The 19,331-nt window shown below is 47.7% G+C and overlaps 1 protein-coding gene across 12 annotated transcripts in view; it reads right to left on the bottom strand.

Annotated features, from left to right (window-relative positions):
• MYCBP2 (MYC binding protein 2) overlaps positions 1-19,331 on the bottom strand; it is a 3,160,061-nt gene that overhangs the window by 509,375 nt on the left and 2,631,355 nt on the right. For all 12 annotated transcript variants that reach the window (XM_069639721.1, XM_069639717.1, XM_069639718.1 and 9 more), the window contains one exon: positions 5,770-5,930. In XM_069639721.1, coding sequence (XP_069495822.1) covers positions 5,770-5,930 — 161 coding nt within the window. The remainder of the gene's footprint in view (positions 1-5,769; positions 5,931-19,331) is intronic.

Raw genomic sequence — 19,331 nt, 5'->3', positions numbered from 1 at the left:
AATTATCTCACAGGACAGGGGCTTGATACTGAGGCCCTGAGTGGACAATGGCAAGTGAGATTTTTGACGAAACACTGTCTCGTAACTGCCTGGGGGCCTGGATGCTGTTGCAGTCATCCAACTGACTTCTGTTATTTGCAAGGCAGACTTCCAATAACTTGCACTGATTGTCCCCTGCTTTGGGGTGGGGGAGAAAGCAGCATCCAGCCATACTTGCATGAGGAGGGCTCGGTGGCTGGTCAAGTGCTGCCTGCCCCATATCTCCACTTCTGTTTACTGGTTGTGGTTTGGGGCCTGGGTGGGCCCTCTTGCCGGTTTAAGCAAGGTTGCTGCAACAGACTGCTGTAGATGCCCTCGCCTCTACGTCTGGTAATGTTGTTACCACATTGGAGAGCCTTATGGGGGCTATGCAGGACTCAAGGGCATCTCTTCAAAATAAGGTCCAAAAAGTAGAGGTTGAAGTCTCATTGGTGAGAGAGGATTTTCAGTAGGTGAGCGAGAGAGTTGCTGATGTGGGACAGAGGGTGAGTGACATCTAAGATTTGGGGGCAGTGTTGAGAGCAAAGGTTGAGGTCCTGGCCACTGCAACAAGATCTTTGGAATGCAGGGCGATGGACGCTGAGGGGGGGTTCCAGGAGGTGCAATGTGCGGATCCTCAGCGTGCCTGAGGGAGAGGAAGGAGACACTGCAGAACTGTTCTGCGAGAGGCTCTTTGTGGATATGCTGCGTATAAAGGGCCTGTCTAAATAGATTACGATCAAAAGGGCTTACCGGCTGCCCGGGAGGCGACCACCTGAGTGGGGCACCACCTCAGGTCCTGAATGTAAAATTCTTGAACTTCCCGGACAGGGATGCTGTGCTACAAGATGCTAGGAGGCGGTCTTCCTACACGGTCAGTGGATCAAGGATACTAATGTTCCCGGACTCCACTCAGGAAGTCCAGAAGCAGCAAAAATAATTTGATTCTGCTAAGAAGAGGCTGAGGGACCTTAACCTTAAATACATTATGTTTTATCCTATGAAACTGAGGGTCCGGGCCCAGGAGAAGTACTCCTTTTCCTTCACTCCTAAAGCAGCGAGGGACTGGCGATAGAGCACTGGTTTGAATGGTGGTCCGTGAAGCAGGGCTGATTGAATCCCTTAGGGCCCTGATCATGGCTGTGTTTCGCAGGGGGCGTGGGGAGGAGAGAGTGTTGCAGCCAAGAAGGGCTCTCTCAGGGAGGGTGGTGGTGAGCGCTGCTGGGACTTTGAAGATGAGTGTGAAAGGTGGAGACTGTGGTCAGAAATGCAAGGTGGACAACTTGATAAAAGGTTTTTCACAAGTAGCCATTTTATTAACTCAAAAGGGTTTGAGAAACGCCTCCCTATCCCTAATCTAAAGAGGATTTCCATGCCTTTCAAAACTGAAACTAAAGGAAAACAGTCAAATAAAAGGAATCTGTCCCTCACACTAATGCATATATTAAACTCAAAGATTAAATATGGCAAATCAGTTTTTTTTAAAAAAATGTGTTTATTTATAAGACAGCGCACAGGTGATCATATAAACTAACAACCAAATGCAACACAAAACCTCAGCATAAGAAAACAACATTTCCCCCATCCCTCCCCTATTGCCCCATCGGTCAGCTTTTACTCTCAGTGCGACTGGGCCAGACTGAGTGCCAATTGTTTGTTGTTTGAGTGCAGGGCCCTCGCAATTAAGCGCGGCTTATAAGTCAGCGTCCAAGAACGGCACCCAAATGTTCGCAAAGCGGTGAAGGGTGCCCGCCTTGGCTGTAGTAACCTTCTCGGCTATCAAAATGTCCCAAAGCTTAATCCACCAGTGTCATCAAGGGGCCTTCCGCGGACTTCCAAGTACGGACTACAGTAATTTTCGGCGCCAGCGGAATTTGGGTTATAAACCCTGCCCTCCTGCCCGTTCTCGGATAAGAGCCCGGGACCGGGGTCCCTAGAAGGATATTTTCAGGAGCCAAAGGGATTGCCACTTCAGTAATGTCTTTTATTGTGGCGATGCATTGGGACCAAAATTCTCTAACCTTTGGAGAAGTCCACCACGTGGAAATAGTACCCTGGGAGTCTGCAGCAACGCCAACATTGGGGGTCTAAAGCCTGATGAAAGTGGTGTAGGTGGAGTGGGGGGTAGTACCATCGTAGGAGCAGCTTGTGGGCACACTCCCGGTTGGTGATTCAGGAGGAGGATGCACAGGTTCTCGACCAGATATCTACCCAGGCCTGATCCTCTATGGTGGGCCCTAGGTCTGCCTCCCATTGCGACATGTAAAAGGCCTTGGCGACAACGGGGTCATCCTGCAGTAATTTATAGAGAGCAGAGATCTTCCCCCGGGCTGGCAGGTCATTTGCGGTGAGTTCTAGTGGAGTGGGAGATCGATTTGCTGCCGTTCGCGTCTGGGAATGGGAGCACCAATGCTGCAGTTGCGAATAGGTGTACCTGTCTGTTTCCGCTAACCGGAACGTCGCCATGCATTGTTCAAAGGAGCGTGGGCGGCCCTCCTCAAAGAGTTGCCCATGGGATTCGAGGCCTCCCGCCACACAATTCCGAATGTTTGAAGGGCAGGAGCCCGGCGAAAAGGCTGGGTTGTGAAAGATTGGGGAGGATGGGCCCAGGTTCCCCGGGGTACCCCTATGTTTCAGAGCCCAGTCCCAGGCCTTCACCAAGTGTTTAGTAGAGGACAGTATATTCGGTTAGTTTGGCGCAGTGAACGGGGGACATATGGGAGAAAGCGAAGAGGGAGAGGAGATTGTACAATCTCCACCCACTTCGGGCGCCCCGAGGTAATCCACCATGCCTGAATGTGGGCTAGTTGTGCTGATATCTGATATCTACGGAGGTCAGGGACCCAACAGTCCACCCAGGTTGGGACTGCCCATCATGGTTCTCTGGGGAATTTGCAGCTTTTTGCCCCTCCAGATAAAGCCAATCATCTTCCTTTGAAGACGCCGCTGAGGGATCGAAATGGGCAAAGAGGAGCAGGCATAGAGGAACCGTGGGAGGAGAGATATCTTGCAAGCCCTAATATGGCCCATTCGCGAGATCTCTTGCGAAAGCCAGCGGTTAAGATCTTTTTGCAGCTCTTCGAAGTGGGGGCTTGGGGGGCGGAGGGGGAAGTTTGCCAGATAGACATCTGTTGGACGCGCCGGAATCTGCACCCCCAGGTAAGGGATCGTTTTGACACTCCATTTTATTGGGCATTGCTTCTCTAGGGATTCTCTTTCCCCTGGACCTAGCCCCACCCCTAGGGCCACCGATTTCTCGAAGTTGATGGCGAAATCCACCACTCCCAAACATCTGAATTTCGGCCAGGGCCGGCTTCATGGAAGCCGAGATGTCAGTGATAGTCAATAGCACAGTCAGCGTAAAGGACAATCTTGTGCTGGGAGGGGCCTACTTGTGGGCCTTTAATCCGAGGATTAAGGCGGATGCGTTGAACCAAGGGTTCCATGGCTAGGGCAAACAGTAGGGGGGATAGAGGGCAACCTTGTCTAGTTCCACACGCGAGAGGGATTGGATCAGATAGAGGGCTATTGACTCTCAGGAGAGTGTTAGGGGACTGGTATTTAGCTAGGACCAGCTTTTGGAATATTGGGCCAAAGTGGAAGGCTTCAAGAGAGAGGTGCAGGAAAGTCCAGTCCACTCTATCAAAGGCTTTAGTTGCATCTAGGGCCAGTAGAGCGAGTTGTTGCGATTCCTGGTTAGCGACATCTATTAAATTCAGGGCTCTGCGAATGTTGTCTCACGTGGACTTATGAATCATGAAACCTGTCTGGTCCGGGCCTATGATATCAGGGAGGACAAGTGCCAAGCAATTTGCCAGGATCTTAGAGTATATATTGGCGTTGAGGTTTAGCAATGAGATGGGCCTATATGAGCTGTTGTCCCTTTGGTCTTTTCTGTGCTTAAGAATGAGGACCATAATTGACTCCTGCATCGAGGGGGTGATACTTCCCGTGGTGGCAAAGGAGTTAAAGAGAAGTGTCAAGGGTGCCACATAACGGGCCTGTACACAAGTGTTTCTTGGCGCGACAAGACAAGGAGGGGGAAACAAAGGGAGGACAAAACAACAATCTTACGAGGCCCTGTGTCATTCACATTGTGCAAATGCAGGGAAGTGGAAAGGGAAAAGTGCAGAGTGGGGCGGGGGATGGAGGGAGAAGTGCAGGTAACTCAAGAAGTGCAGCCAACGGGTGGCATATAAGTGCAGAGAGAAGGGACTGTAGGGTTGCAGATACAGACCACAAGTGCTAGGGGAGCCGGGAGGGAGTGTGAGGTGCAACTGGACATGCAGGAGCCTGTGCCCAAATTCGGAGGGTAGCCAGGTGACCAGTGTGTGGAGCAGTTGAAAATCAGCAGGGTAGAGGAAGAGAGAAAGTGGAAGGGAAGAGGAAGGTCTTGAGTTGCTTCCGGAACCGGAGATGGTTCTGCTCAAGTTTGAGAGAGGCAGGGAGGCTGTTCCAAAGGGAGGCCCCAGCCGAGAAAGAGATCTGCCCCCAACTCTCTGCTTGGAAAAGAGACTGCCCCTCAGAGAGTTGGAAGTGGATGAGCAGAGAGCTCTAGAGGGGAGATGCTTAGGAAGAGAGAATTGGAGGTAGAGTGGTCCCAGGCCCAGAATGCCTTGTGGACGATGCAGAGGGTCTTGAACTTGATCCTTGCCGCCACTGGGAGCCAATGAAGAGATTTCAGAGATGGAGAGATATGATCCCTGGGCTTGAGGCCAAGGACAAGCCTTGCTGTCCTGTTCTGGATAAGTTGAAGAGGTCGGAGACTAGAGGCAGGAAGATTTAGAAAGAGGCTGCTGCAGTAGTCCAGCCTAGAGAGGACCAGAGCTCTGGGGACAGTGAGCTTCTGGGGGAAAGTGAGGAAAGGAAGAATACCTCAGAGGAGGTGCAGTTGATAGTTTGACTTCTTAGAGACGTCAGAGATGTGAGACGAGAAGGAGAGGGTGGAGTCGAAGATGACCCTAAGGTTCTTCGCCTCACAGGTAGGAGCCGGAAGAAGGCCCATAGTTGGCGGTCAGAGAGAGAGGAAAGGAGGGATCTGATGTTCCAATGAGGAGGATCTTAGCCTTACTGGCTATAAGGCAGAGAACATTGGCGGCACACCATTACAGAATTGCAGTCAGACAGTCTGGGATGAGACAAGGAGAGGAGGCGGCTGAGGGGAGTCTAAATGAAAGCTGGGTGCAATCCACATAACACTGAAAGTTGGAGCGGAATGAAGAGATGCAGTGGGCAAGAGGTGCCAGGAATTGGTATAAGTATAATGATTTGATAGCGGAGCACAGAGGCGTTGCCAGGGAGACCGGGGGGGCTGAGGGGGCTGTTGCCCTGGGTCCTTTGGATGTAGCCCCGGATAAAAGCCCAGGAGCTACAAACAAAAGGCTAGCTAGCCCTGAGTCCCAACAGTCCTGACATTGCCTAGCCTCAGATCTTTTCCAGACCTAGCAACACCCCTGGAGGAGCAGCATTAAGTTGAGATCTTTCATTATTGTGGAACCTCTGCATTGCTTCTAAAAAGCACCAGTTACTGAGAAGGGCCAATTCATACCCTAGAGGCACCCATTTTCCTTTATAACCATCAGTTTATTTATATCTTTCCTTTGACAAATGAATGTATATGGTGAAAAGCTATGACAACCATAGAATGCAAGAGGAACACCGAATTCAAACACATTTTAATATTTAACTGACACAATACAGTTTGGTTATCAGAATGTTGTAACGTTTTTTTAATTGGAATTTGATACAAACCTCAATGCCATTTGCTGTAATGAACTTCCACTGGGAAGGGACATCATAAGATCAGAGATGGTTTGCAGCAGTCGGTGGAAAGTGTAAGGCAAAGGCTGAGCTGCTTCTCCAGCAATTACTATGTCTGACAGCGGGTGCTCGCATACTCGTGTATCCTTTTCCTAAGAATCAAAGTAAGTAGGTAGCCAAATCAGTAAAATACCTATAAAAAACCGAGAGCATGCTTGATTCGAACCATAAAAGTGAAAGTAAGGAATGTAAGGATCAAAAACACTGTGGTGTTGAGGAAAGCTCAAGAGGAGAAAGAACGAAAGCCTGATATGTCTAAGAAACTCAGGTGAAGGCAAATGTGATTCACAATTAAGTGCAGAGCAGATAGGAGCCCAATAGAAATAAACAGAGTCATGAATGATGCCCACAATTGAAGCAAATGCATGGAACAAATGATGGTAATAGCCAAATATACTGGAGGGACAATAATAAAAATCACATTAATGTGACAAAAAAGAATGTAGACAATGTCCTAACAGAACACACATGATATGGACAAAAGAGAAGGATAGAAACCATTGAAAAGTGAAGCACGCTAGGCACAAAATATAAGAGGGAAAGGAAAGGAAAAAAACAAAGCATAATTTCCCCCTCATCCTTACTACTTCATACATCAATTCTGGCAAGGTGTAATCTGAGATGAAATGAAATCAATCTTGAAATCGAGAGGAATATTTTAAGATATGTTGAACACTTGCGGAACAGCAAACGTTTTACCTAAGCATGTCTTTTGTTGTCAAAAATATTTTATTGAGTACAGTGAGACAAGAACAATTCACCAGAGCAGGTTTAAACCCCTTTCGGAAATAACACGTTAGGGCTCACTCTCTGCATAATAACCTGCAGGAAAAATGAACCCAACATGTTTATATTTTCAAACATAGTCTAAACCCGTCCCCAAACCATCTAGATCACCAATATGTCGGTTCCCACATAAGTGGATGCTCCAATTGGGGCAGGGGGAAGAAAGGAAGGCACAAAGTGAGTAATTTTCACAATGCTAAACCCCACAACAATATCAATACGACTCCATTTCCAAATAGATCTCCCCACTAAAGCAAAAAAGAAGCAGAACATTGAAGCATCCTGCAAAATACCCTGTAAAATCATGCTTGGAAGAACCCCACACAACTGGAACCCAGACAAAAGCTCCCAACATCATCAAATGCTTTTGCCAATTCCTCACACTAGAATTCCTCAACTATCCAATGGAGACAACAAAATTAGGGCCAGGGTTTTAGGATCAGTTTAGTGGCATCCAACCAGTCCACTGTAATTTTTGTAAATGTTTAGGGCATTTCCTCAAATATAGGTTTGGCTGGGTACTTGGCAATAGAACACATTATTTAGGTGCACCAAGCGAGAGAACAAGTAACATTAGCATCCATTGCTCCTTTTTTCTTCACCCGAAAAGGTTGTTTCATTGGCATGTAGAACCATCATTTTGCCCCGTGTTAGGGAGAATTCTCTTATAAGGCTAATTTCCCAAACCTAGTGAGTCCCCCAGCAGCTTTGCTGGATTTTTGGGGTTTGTTTTTTTCTACTGCTAAGAGTGAGACTCTTTTCCTCCCACTCTTAGGCATGATTTGAGGTATGTCTTTGACTCTTTGTGTGCTTATGGGCTTTTCTTTTTACTGTATAGGGTATCATCTATTTTTTATGTATGTGTTAGACAGCACCCTCAGTGCAGTAACACAGGGGTGTCATAGTGACCTCCAAACATAGACTCCATACCCTGGGACTGACTACTGTCTCCCGGAGCATGTAAAGTCACCATTGACTTTACTAGTCCTAAATTGTGAACAGAACCAGTACCAACCATCATATTGTGGAAGTACTGGAAGGGGTTAAATATATTGCCCCTGGGTCTGTTTTCAAGGGGGCACTGTCCAGTCCCCGCTTGTCGAGTTTCTGGCTGGTGGCAGTGGTTACCATGTGAAATATTCCACAGGAATATTCTCCATGGGATTTTCCCATTGATTTTAAACGCACCACTTTTTGGTGCAATGTTAAAGATACCGCCGGTTTATTTATTTAATATTAAATCAACGGTTGGGTCTTTTTGCCAGAACTCTTTTCTAAAATGGCGTTCATGTCCGTCTCTGTAACTCTGACCAAGGTCGAGCCCTTTGTTCCACTTTTTGGCGGGCTTCTCCACAGAAGTCCTCCAAATGGTGCCACTCTGTCTGGGTTCCACAGGATGGGCGGGGAGGGGAATTGGCACCCTGGACTGTGTTGCCTTAGCAACTCAAGTCGCACTCTGTTCTGATTGTGCCAGTGGTGAGCCGCCCGGCTCACCACTTAGCATGTTTGAGTGACAGCTGGGCTGTTGAATGGGGTTTTCCTGCATAAAAGCAGGGCCTTTGGGACTGGAACTTCAGAGGTCGCCACGGGACCTAAGAATCCGAAGAGGGAAGAAGCTGAGCCATCTGCAATGACGACACCACCGGTGAAGCCCTGCTGCAACTACCTCACCACTTTCCCGACGACAAGAGAAGATCTTCTGCTGGACAAGTCTTCTTCCTCTGAGCTGGTGGGACCAACCAGTTCACCCCTTTTGCCTTCCAAAGATTTCTTGGTCGAATCGCCCGTGCCAAGCACCCCAGCGGCCGGATAACCAAGCTTCACGACTTTCACCGCGAATAAAAGGAACGCACCTTTTATCGACTAACTCCACGGCTGGTTTCATCCCTGTGCAGTGCAACGACTCCACGTATCCTCTTCGACGAGATCCTCTCTTCCCCTGGTCGAAACAACAAACTGCCACCACTGCCAGGAACAACTGCCATCGCTGGAGCTTCCTCTCTCTTTAAGGTACTGTGTCCTGCCTGGCCTCCCTTTCTTCGGTTTGCCCAAGGTGACCCTTAAATCCTTGGCTTTCCAACTGGGTTGGCCCCAGACTTTCTAACTTTACCTTCTTGAATCACCCCAACCTCTTTTGAACATTCTGCAAAGACTTTTAGTGCATTTTAAACCGTGTGATCCTGGGCACATTTCACTTTGCTCCATTTAAAGTGGGCCTGGCCTATGAACTTTGGCTCTACAGTATATACTGCCTTTTTTCCCTTGCTGAGAACTCCTAAAAGTGTTGGGACCTGTTTTATTTCTATGCTCTGCCTTTTTCTCTCCCTTTAACTGAACTATTGGAGTGCCATCAGGTTACTCGCTCACATCGGTTTTAACAAATCGTGGTGTTTTAACTCTGACTTGTCTGATAGTTATCAAGGGAGGTGTGTATACTTTACCTGACTGTGTTTTAACTTGCTTTTGATTTAGAGTGCTAGTATATTACGTAAAGTGCGTTTTAAATGAATAATTATATACTTTATTATATACAAAGCTCTGGTCAGTGTTTGTTTGCTCTACTGTGTTTTTAGCCCTATTGTGTATACTCTATATACTGCCCTACTCTTCATGAGAGAGGTCTGACTGCTCAGCCACAGCTACCAGGTAAATCTGGGTGGTGCAGACTGCTACCAATTGGGTTTACTGCTTACCCCTGTAGTCTTAATCTTTTTGCAGTGTTCCCTAAGGGAACTGCACAGGATTCTGCCTAAGACCCCGAAATTGGTACTCATTTATTGACCTCAGAAGGCTGAATGGCCTTGCCAGGATTTGAACCTGCAGCTCAAACACAGATCACAGCAACATGCATTTAACCCGCTGAGCCATCTTATCAACTCGCTAACAAGCTATAGAGGTTTAGAGATACTAGTTGGGCCTAAACTTCAACATTTAATGAGAAACAGGTGTGACCCCCATCCATTACGCAACTTATGCATTTTTCATTCGAGTTTGACACGCTGCACCTCTTATTAATCATAATTCTGTCTGTATGGAGCATGTGATTTCAACTGGCACCAGTATAGAAACTCTGCCAGTCCCCGCCCGAGATGGTATGATTTAACAAGCTTTAACATTGTCTTCAGGTATAATCCCAATAGTAAGTAATAAACAGTCAGTTAAATAGACAACAATAAGGGACCAATCCTGGTGAAAGGCAGGAAAGGTGCCATTCAGAATAGCCATCATCTTTTCCATGACTACCAGCGACCAAAATCTCACCCACCATTAAGCCACAAATGGGCCTTCCGGCCACTTCCTAGCAGCCGCTAGGGTAATTCTGGCTGCCAGGAGAAAAGCTGGGTGACCACCCTTGATCTCGACGGTCCCATGGAGTAATGCTGCTCCTCATATGTATCCCTCTGTAATACCTCAGGGTCCCATGGAAGCTCAACTCCTGTGAGGTCTTTAATATGCGAAAGAATTTCTTTCCAATAAGCCTGTGAGGTTTGACATTTCCACCAAAAGTGCCCCACTGTGCCTTTTTCCCCACAACCGCTGCAGCAGGAATTCGGGATACACGCGTTCATACCATGGAGTCTGTTTGGCGGCATATACCAGCGGCAAAGAATTTTGTACTCGCATTCCTTGACAGTACACTACAGTAAGGGGTCAGTCCCCTCCTTCGGATCTAGGAGTTTGTACCATTTCAATACATGATTTTTATCTACTCCCTCTGAAAACATTAATTCAAAGCCGTGGAGTTCTCTCATACCCCCTTTCGTTATTTCCCCTATAGAGATCCAATGACTCATTTGTATATAACAAAACCAATCTGTCTGTCCCAGTTTGAATTTGGTGTCCAGTCAAAAGATCGAAAAATAAAGGATCGAATGCCCTTTTGCTCGAATCCAAAAGGACCGAAAAAAAGGGTTGAATGTTTTTTAAATTTATTTATATATTTTTTAAGTTCAGTATAAATAAAACGTTTTTTATAAAAAGAAAACGGGGAGTTGGGGGGGGGGTAACCCCCCCATAATAAAAAATAATATTAAAAAAAAAAAATCGACCCTTCTTATCAGTCCTTTTGGTGTCGAAAGAAAAAGGCATTACCTTTTGTTGTCGATCCTTTGACCTACAACCTTGAATTTTGATGTACATTCTTTGTCCACCCAGTAGTTTCCTATAAAAAAATCTTCCACAATATTAAGCTTACTTCGTTCCTCATTCTGATATTACCAGTAGGGTCCTCAGTGCTTGTATTCGATTTTTCGTTTGGGCGTGCTTCAGTTTCGCGACCAGCAGCTTATTAGCCTGGTCTGCCTTGGCGTAGTAGTAGGATTGTTTGGCGTATAGCAGTATTTGTGCTGACGCGCCCACTTGTAATGCCTCCAATTTGACCCTCTCTAAGTGAAGTTCCCTAAGTGACTTCAGAGTAGCCCTCTTTGTGGTGGTCCTTTCTAACTTTCACTTCAATGTTCAGAGTCTCCCTAAATTGAGCTTTTGCACAGTGCCATCTTCCCAATTAATTACCCTCTAAACACTGCTTTCCCCGCATCCCATACCAATACCAAGTCCATGTCTCCCAAATATTTTTCCTTAAAATTGTTACCTATTACTTCTGGCATTTCGCCTCTGTCACTTGGTCCCTTAAAGATTTGCTGTTCAAATGCCAATAGGCCCGCCTCATGGGAGTAGGGCAAAGTCCCTCCAGTGTGAGAGTGATCGGAGTGTGATCCGTGAGGTGAGTAACCTCAATCTCTATAGCGCCTGTGTGGGGTACCAGGGTCGGAGCAGTGAGAAACATGTCTAACTGTGAGAACGATTTGTGCACTGCCAAGTAAAAAAGTGTAATCAACTTCCTCCTGGTGGTGGAATCGCTAGGTTTCTATTATATCCAACTCACGCCGGAATTTTGTGAGAGCTCTAAAATTGCAGAAATCAGTCGAGGAGGATGTGGAAGTCTTGTCTATCTGCGGATTTATATACTCTCCAGTTATTAAATACCGAAATCTGAACTCTTGGATAGTGGGATGCAGAACAGAGAAGGAGAAATTACCTTACCGTAATGTTCTTTCTATGGATTCTTCTCCCGCAGATTCCTCATCTAAAAGATATTCCCCCCAGCTTTGCTGATTTGGGAAATCATTTGGATAGGGTCTTAGTGGACATCCACATCCGTCTGGTCGTCAGCGCCGAACAGGACGTCAAGCATCATATAAGTAGCCCGTCGCTATGCCCACTTTTTTACAGAGCACCACACACTGCACTCGAAAACAGAGAAAAAATGGGCTAATGAGCCCATTAAAAGAAAGTAATATAGAGCTCCGAAGAAGGAACAATTGAAAAAGAACACTAAGGTAGTGTTAGAAAAATGTTTGTTTTAGGACTGTGACAAGAAGACAGAAAACTGACACAGAGGACCATCACTAAGTCAATGTGAAATAGAAAGATGCGCACCAACCACTGACTTTCTGAGCTGGGATGGATGGGAGGGGAGATGAGGAATCTGCGGTAGAAGAATCCATAGAAAGAACATTACGGTAAGGTAATTTCTCCTTTAATGGATTGATTTTCTTCGCAGATTCCTCATCTGATAGACTCCAAAGCAGTAATGAATAGAGGCGGGTAGAAAGTTATATCAAAATGTTTTGCAGCATTGCTCTGCCAAAACATGCATCAGAAGTGCGAGCCACATCCAGGCTATAGTGTTTTGCAAACGTGTGCAAAGATGACCATGTCGCAGCACGACAAATCTCCCAGACAGGGACTCCCCTTCTGCAATGTGTTGGATGCAGAGACCCCCCCTTGTGGAATGGGCCCCGATGCCTGCTGGTAATTATTTCCCAGCGGCCTGGTAACACTCATCTATGCAGAGAATTATCCAACGGGATAAAGTCTGCTTCGTTATGGGCAGGCCCTTACGGGCTGAGGAGAAAGACCCAAAGAGCTGATCAGCTCTCCTAAAATCAGCTGACCAGGCGACATAGTAAATCAATGCCCTCTTTGGGTCAAGATGATGGAACCGTTCTTCCTGCTTAGAAAGGCGAGGGGGAGGATAGAAGACTGGAAGGTCGATGGACTGTGACAAGTGAAATTCTGATACAACATTGGGAAGCAAACCAGGCCTTACCTGGAGTGAAACTTTCTGCCGGAAAAAAGTACAAGGGTGGCTTACAGCAGAAGGCCTGTAGCTCACTCACCCGCCTAGCGGATGTAATAGCCACCAATAAGGCTGTTTTCACCGAGAGCAGCCATAAAGGACAAGAGTGCATAGGCTCAAAAGGAGCCACCATCAGAAATGTGAGAACCAGATTACGATCCCAATCTGGGACAACAAAGGGAGTTGGCGGGAACTTATTTACAAGGCCCTTCAGGAATTGTGCCATTACCGTGATCGTAAAAAACAAACCTTGTTCCGGGGATCTCTGGAACACGGACAAGGCTGCCAAATATCCTTTGATCATATTGAACTGAAGTCCTGCAGAGGCCAGTGACAAGAAGGAACTCCATCACTGTAGTGGTGGGGCAAGAGATGGGATCAGTCTCGCGTTCCCTGCACCACACCTCAAATCTTCTCCATCTGCATGCGTACAAAGATCTTGTAGATGGTCTGCATGGAGCCAGCAACACCTCAAGAAATTCCTTGCAGAGGTCCCAGTCATCATATCTCATCCTCAAGAGCCACGCATGTAGGTTGAGGGATTCCGGGGTCGGATGGTGTATCTGGCCTTCTGACTGGGTCAGGAGAACCGGACACCAAGGCAACCAGTGAGGTGGACAGATTCAAGAGGACGGAGTACCACGTTCTCCTCGCCCAGTCTGGGGCGATCAAGATCATGGTCGCTTGAAACCTCTTCAACCTCCGGAGAAGCCATGGAATGATAGCAATCGGAGGAAATGCGTGAAGGAGAGGGAAAGTCCAATCCACAAGAAACATGTCCCCCAGTGCACCGTACACTGGTAATTCCCTGAAGCAGAACAGTTCGCATTTCCTGTTGGACTACTTGTGAAAAGATACACTGCTGGGGTACCCCACAGAGAGAAGACCTCCTCTAGGACGTCCCGACACACTTCCCACTTGTGTGAGACCATGCTCTGCCTGCTCAGAGCATCTTCCAAGTTGTTCTCTGTGCCTGCCAGATGAACTGCTGAGACTGAGATCTTGTTCTCCAGCAACCAGAACAAAAGCATCATCGCCTCCATGCAGAGGGGGTGGGAGTGCACACCACCTTGCTTATCGAGGTAGTGCATCGCCACTGTGTTGTTCGTCAGGACAAGGACATGCTTTTCTCTCAGAGACGGGGCAAACACTTTCAGGGCTAGCCTGATAGCTCGCAACTCCAGCCTGTTGATGTGCCACCTGGCTTCCGTTGTTGACCAGAGGCCACTCAACTGCAGATCTTCGCAGTGAGTGCTCCAACCCTTCAAGGATGCATCCGTGACCACTCGGGTCTGAGGTCAGAAGGGTTTCCCTGCCAAAAGAGTGTTGCTGTCTGCCCTCCAGAACAGGTCGTAGACCACTGACGCTGACATTTTGAGGAGATCAGAGAGTGTGCCGAGGCACTGAGACCACTGATCTCTCAGTAACCATTGCAGTGATCCCATCCACAACCTGGCCTCTGGCAATAGAAAAATGCAGAAAGCCATGAGGCATAGAAGGTGGAGAAAGGAAGCCGCTGATAGAGTGGCATTGTTCCGGAATAAGTCCACCATCTGTGGCAAGCGGACTACTCTCTCCTCGGGAGGGAAAGCCTTCCCCACCTGGCTATCTAGGACTGCTCTGATGAACTGGAGCAGGTGGACTGGTGTCATGTTTGACGACTTTAAGTTTAGTTGCAGCAGCGAGCAGGTGTCCTGCAGATGGGACAAGACATGCACTACAGACTTCCCTCGGATCAGCCAGTCGTCCAGATATGGAAATACATGGAATCTGGTCCTCCTGAGGTGACCCGCAACTACCACCATGAGCTTGGTGAAGACCCTTAGGGTGGAGGTAAGATCAAAGGGAAGCACCTTGAACTGATGGTGCATATCTCCTATGGTGAACCTTAGGAACTTTCAGTGCATTTGATGAATTGGCACATGGAAATAGGCGTCCTGTAGGTCTATGGACACCAGCCAGAATCTCTCTCAATGTCACCATCTTGAATTTGTATTTCATCAAGAAATTGTTCAAGGCCCTGAGGTTCAGAATGGGACGTAGACCTCCTCCTTTCTTGTGCACCAGGAAATACTGGGAATACCAACCCGTTTCTCTCAAAGCTAAAAGCAGGCTTGGCCGGCTGCACAGCTTCTCTAAGGAATCGTCGGCTTTGTGGCCGAAAAGAAGTTCGCCCTCGAAGGGTATGTTTAAACATTTCACTTGGACGTTAGGTGAAAACCCAGAGGTCTTCAGTTAGGCCTGCCTTCTCAATGTTATGGCCGAAGCCGTAGATCGGCCCACACAGACGGCGATGTCCAGGCCTGTTAGCAGCATCTGCTTGGCCACCTCCTTCCCATCCTCCACTAGTTGTAGGAAGTCCTTGCGCATCTCACCTTCCGGGATGAAGAAGTATTTGTCAAAACTGCTTGCCATATTAGTGGTTTTGAGGGCCCTGCTACCCAAACTGAATGCATTCTTTGCCAAGGCATCAACTTTTTTTGCTTCTCTCTCTCTGAGGGCAGTGTGGATGTAAAAGATACAGGTCTAAAAGACTGTAGCCACCTGCATGACAAGCCCCTGTGGGGAAGGGTGAGAGGAGAGGTATGAGGGTTCTCCTCTAGCCGGCCTATACTTCCCAGAAATTGTGGAGCTGACGGGAGGAATGGACCATGGGGTTTGCCATAAAGGTAGCAAAGGATCAGCAATGTCTGGGTTCAGAGGCATGTTACGTTCAGTGGCAAGGCCTTTCTCAAGGATGTTGGTAAGGTCATAACCTTCCACAGGTGCCACTGTTGAGTGTAGTCCCAGGGTGTCGATAACCCTTTCTACCAGAGCCCTGTATTTAGATATATTGTGAAAGTAGGGCTGGGACTGTTGAAGCTCTAGGTCAGGCAAAGTGTCCAGACCACTAGCGTCTTGGAGGCCTTGAGCTAGTTGTAGCAGCCTGTTTTGGTTGTCAAAATAGTCGACCCCTCGTGAACAAAAATGTGGAACGGGGTTGAGGCGTTAAGACCTTCTCGACAACCATCTAGAATTTGTTCTTCGGCGCCAATGTAGTTCCCGTCCCTCTATTCATCTGTCTAGTTCATTTCTCTCTAAGGGGTGAAGTGCTCTTCTTCACACTCAGAAGAAATATTGAGCCCTTCACATCAGGTAAGCGCAAGGTTCATAGGGTAAAAAGTAGTCAAGCCATGAGGGCGTTCACCTACGTTTTCCACCACTGCCCCGTGTGCAGAACTTTAGCGTTCTCCACAGCTGGCCTCCTATTGCTTAAAACCCTTTCCTCATTCGTCCTGACAAGCACTCGCTCCTCCACTTTTAGAGGGACAACGATTTGAGGTTTATTCTCCTTTGAGCTGACCCAGCTTGCCTCACCCTTTACTAAGTTATTATAATCCTTGGCTCTCGTGCTCTCTGCTAAGGAATTTTTTGTACCACTCTGTGTTGAGGATGCACCAACAACTAACCATAGAGGGAAGGCTAATACAACGGACAAAAAAGGGAGGATATAGGCAGCGCAACAGTAAATGATCCCAGGACAGAGAAAACGGCTGGAGGCACTTTGGGACCTATCTGGCAGAGTGATGAAGATTCAGCCAAGCAGAACATCCTGACGGTAAATAGCTGGCTGCAGCCGTAAAAGGGTGCAGAAACTGACCCAAAGTGGATGTCAGACCCAGCAGATGTGGTGAGTCACCTGGAGTCGTCAGAAAATTCAGACTGGACGTATAGCAGCAAAACACCCAAACCAGAATATGCCCAAGTCACTGCACTTAAGTATTGTCAAGCAAGGTCTTTAAAAATGGTCAAGATGACAGAAATCTGACCTGCCACCTCCAAGTTAAAGGAACCAGCGTGCAAGAGGAGTGAGATAGGGGTAGAGCAGAACCTAAATACCCCTGTGACAGAGGGATGGGCAAAGGCCAGCCAAACATTCACAAAAAGGGGGTTTGGGGCAGGAGGTCAGATGACTGCCACTCAGCCAAAGCAACCCTCACAGGAAGGAAGAGGGCAAGTCCAGAGTCTTATGACCAATATCGAGTTTGCAATGATGGGCTCACAAAGAGGCCACCTCGCAGGCACCTAGACAAACTGAAGCCCTAGAAAACAACATGGTTGGGAGCAGTATTTAAAAGAAAAATCATTGGTAGCTCAATGACTATCAAAAAGGTACATTGGGCTACCAATGCAGTAAAATGGCTTGCACCATTTGTGAAGCCAAAATGTAACCTACTTCCCAAGACCAATTCACTGTGACTCACAATAGGGCAAAAATGGGAAGCCTGAGAGGAAACCTGGGACTGGACACCCAAGGGGCGACGAATACCATACCCCTTATATTAGATAAAAAGGGACGTAACGGCAAGGGGACTCCTGAAGTCCCTCTGGCCTCCAAAAAGAGTTGAAGGGTCGCAACAAAGAAGGCCCTATAATACCCAAATAGGAATTCTGGCTTTAGATTGTTTATCCAGTAAACAGGCGGGCAGCTATGCTGCTGCACAATCCCCAATCACCATCCTCTCTACCATTCTGGCATCCTCATCTGCTTGGCCAGCTCTGGCAGAGATCTCACAGATCGTCTTCACATCCAGAATTCTTTCCATAGTACTCCATGCTTTAATGAAGGACCATTTTCCAGAGTACATCTGCCTTTTGTCGACTCCCAGATTTATCTTTGACATTCCGTCCAGCATAAATGGGTCACTCCATAATAAAAAGGACCTCAACGACTAAGCAGGCATTAACATATCAGACAGATCGCAAAAGGAGAATGTTCTTTCTATGGATTCTTCTCCCACAGTTTCCTCATCTGATCGATATCCTCATCCAGCTCTGCTGCTCAGAAACTTTTCGACAGGGGGCGTAGTGGACCTGAACTCAGTCGTCGATCCGTCTTGTTCAGTCGTCGACAACGGATGCGATGTTAGGCGTTGTATATATACACCACGTCACTACGCCCCATACCTCAGTTCCCCCCCTTTTTCCTAGTGCTTGAACGCTGCAGAGGAAAACGATGGGAGACAAGGCTAACCAGTCTGTAAAAAACGTAACAATGGAAAACATCCCAATGGGTGAAACCCACAGAATTGAAGAAAATGTAAAGAATTCATTATTTTATTTTTTTAAACAAGTGACTAGCAAGATAGAAGCGGTCACCTCAGAATCATCACCAGGTGTCCCCTTCGTTAGGACAGATGCGCCAAGCCGTAAGATCTTTTTGAACGGGGATGGATGGGAGGGGCGATGAGGAATCTGTGGGAGAAGAATCCATAGACAGAACATTACAGTAAGTAATTTCTCGTTCAATGGATTGCTTTCTCCTGCATATTCCTAATCTGATAGACTCTGCAAGCAGTTAGGACCACAGAGGCAGGCAGAAAGTGCTGCAGTAGCAGATTTTGCAGAAGTGCCCTACCAAAACGTGCATCAGCCCTGCAGGCAACATCCAGACAATAGTGCCTGGTAAACGTGTGCAATGACGACCATGTGGCCATACGACAGATGTGCCTAATAGGAACTCCTCTCTGCAAGGCTGTAGAAGCCGAGACCTCTATCGTCGAGTGCGCCCTGATGCCGGGAGGAAGCTCCCTGCCGACAGACTGGTAACATTCTGTGACGCAAAGAATAATCCAACGATACAGAGTCTGCTTATTTACAGCTAGACCCTTGTAGGACAATAAATGGGCCACGAAAGCTGGTCAGATTGTCGGAACTCAGACGTCCTGGCAGAAACTTATTCAAAGGCCCTTCAGGAATTGGGCCATAACCCTGATGGACACAAACGCAGCCGCCAAAAATTCTGTGGTAATTTGAAGGGCTGCTGAGGCCAGTGACAGAAGGAACTCCATCACTTTAGCGGTGGGGCAAGAGATGGGTCAGTCTCGAGTTCAGTCATAATACCTCATCCTCTCAAGAGCCACTCATGTAGGTTGAGGAACTCTGTGGTCGGGTGTAGTACTGACCTTCCGACTGGGTCAGAAGATCCTGGCGACGAGGCAACTGGTGAAGTGAACAGATGCACAGATCCAAGAGATCACAGTACCATGTTCTCCTCGCCCAGTTTGGGGCGATCAAGATCATGGTCGCTCAAAACCTCTTCAACCTCCTGAGAACCCCGGGCATGGAGGGCGTAGTGGTGAGGGAAGGTCCAATCCATCAGGAACACGTCCCCCAGTGCACCGTTCGCTGGGAATTCCCTCAAGCAAAACTGTCTGCACTTCCTGTTGGAGTCTGTGGCAAACGGATCCACTGCTGGGGTACCCCAGAGAGAAAAGACCTTTTTCAGGACTTCCTGGCGCAGTTCTCACTTGTGTTAGACTGTGTTCTGCTTGCTCAGACCATCCGCCAAGTCGTTGTCTGTCCCTGCCAGATGAACTGCCTAGACAGAGCCGGTTCTCCAGCAACCAGAACCACAGCTGCATCGCTTCTCAGCAGAGAGAACGGGAGCACACACCACCTTGCTTGTTCAGGTAGTGCATGGCCACTGAGTTGTCCGGAAGAATCAGGACATGCTTTGCCTTGAGAGATGGTGTGAAAGCCCTCAGGGCTAGCCTGATGGCTCGCACCTCCAGCCTGTTGATGT

The sequence above is a fragment of the Ambystoma mexicanum genome, chromosome 7q (genome assembly GCF_040938575.1).
Source record: "Ambystoma mexicanum isolate Mex_15411 chromosome 7q, UKY_AmexF1_1, whole genome shotgun sequence".
Lineage (NCBI taxonomy): Eukaryota > Metazoa > Chordata > Amphibia > Caudata > Ambystomatidae > Ambystoma > Ambystoma mexicanum.
This window is presented reverse-complemented; position numbering and strand designations above follow the sequence as displayed.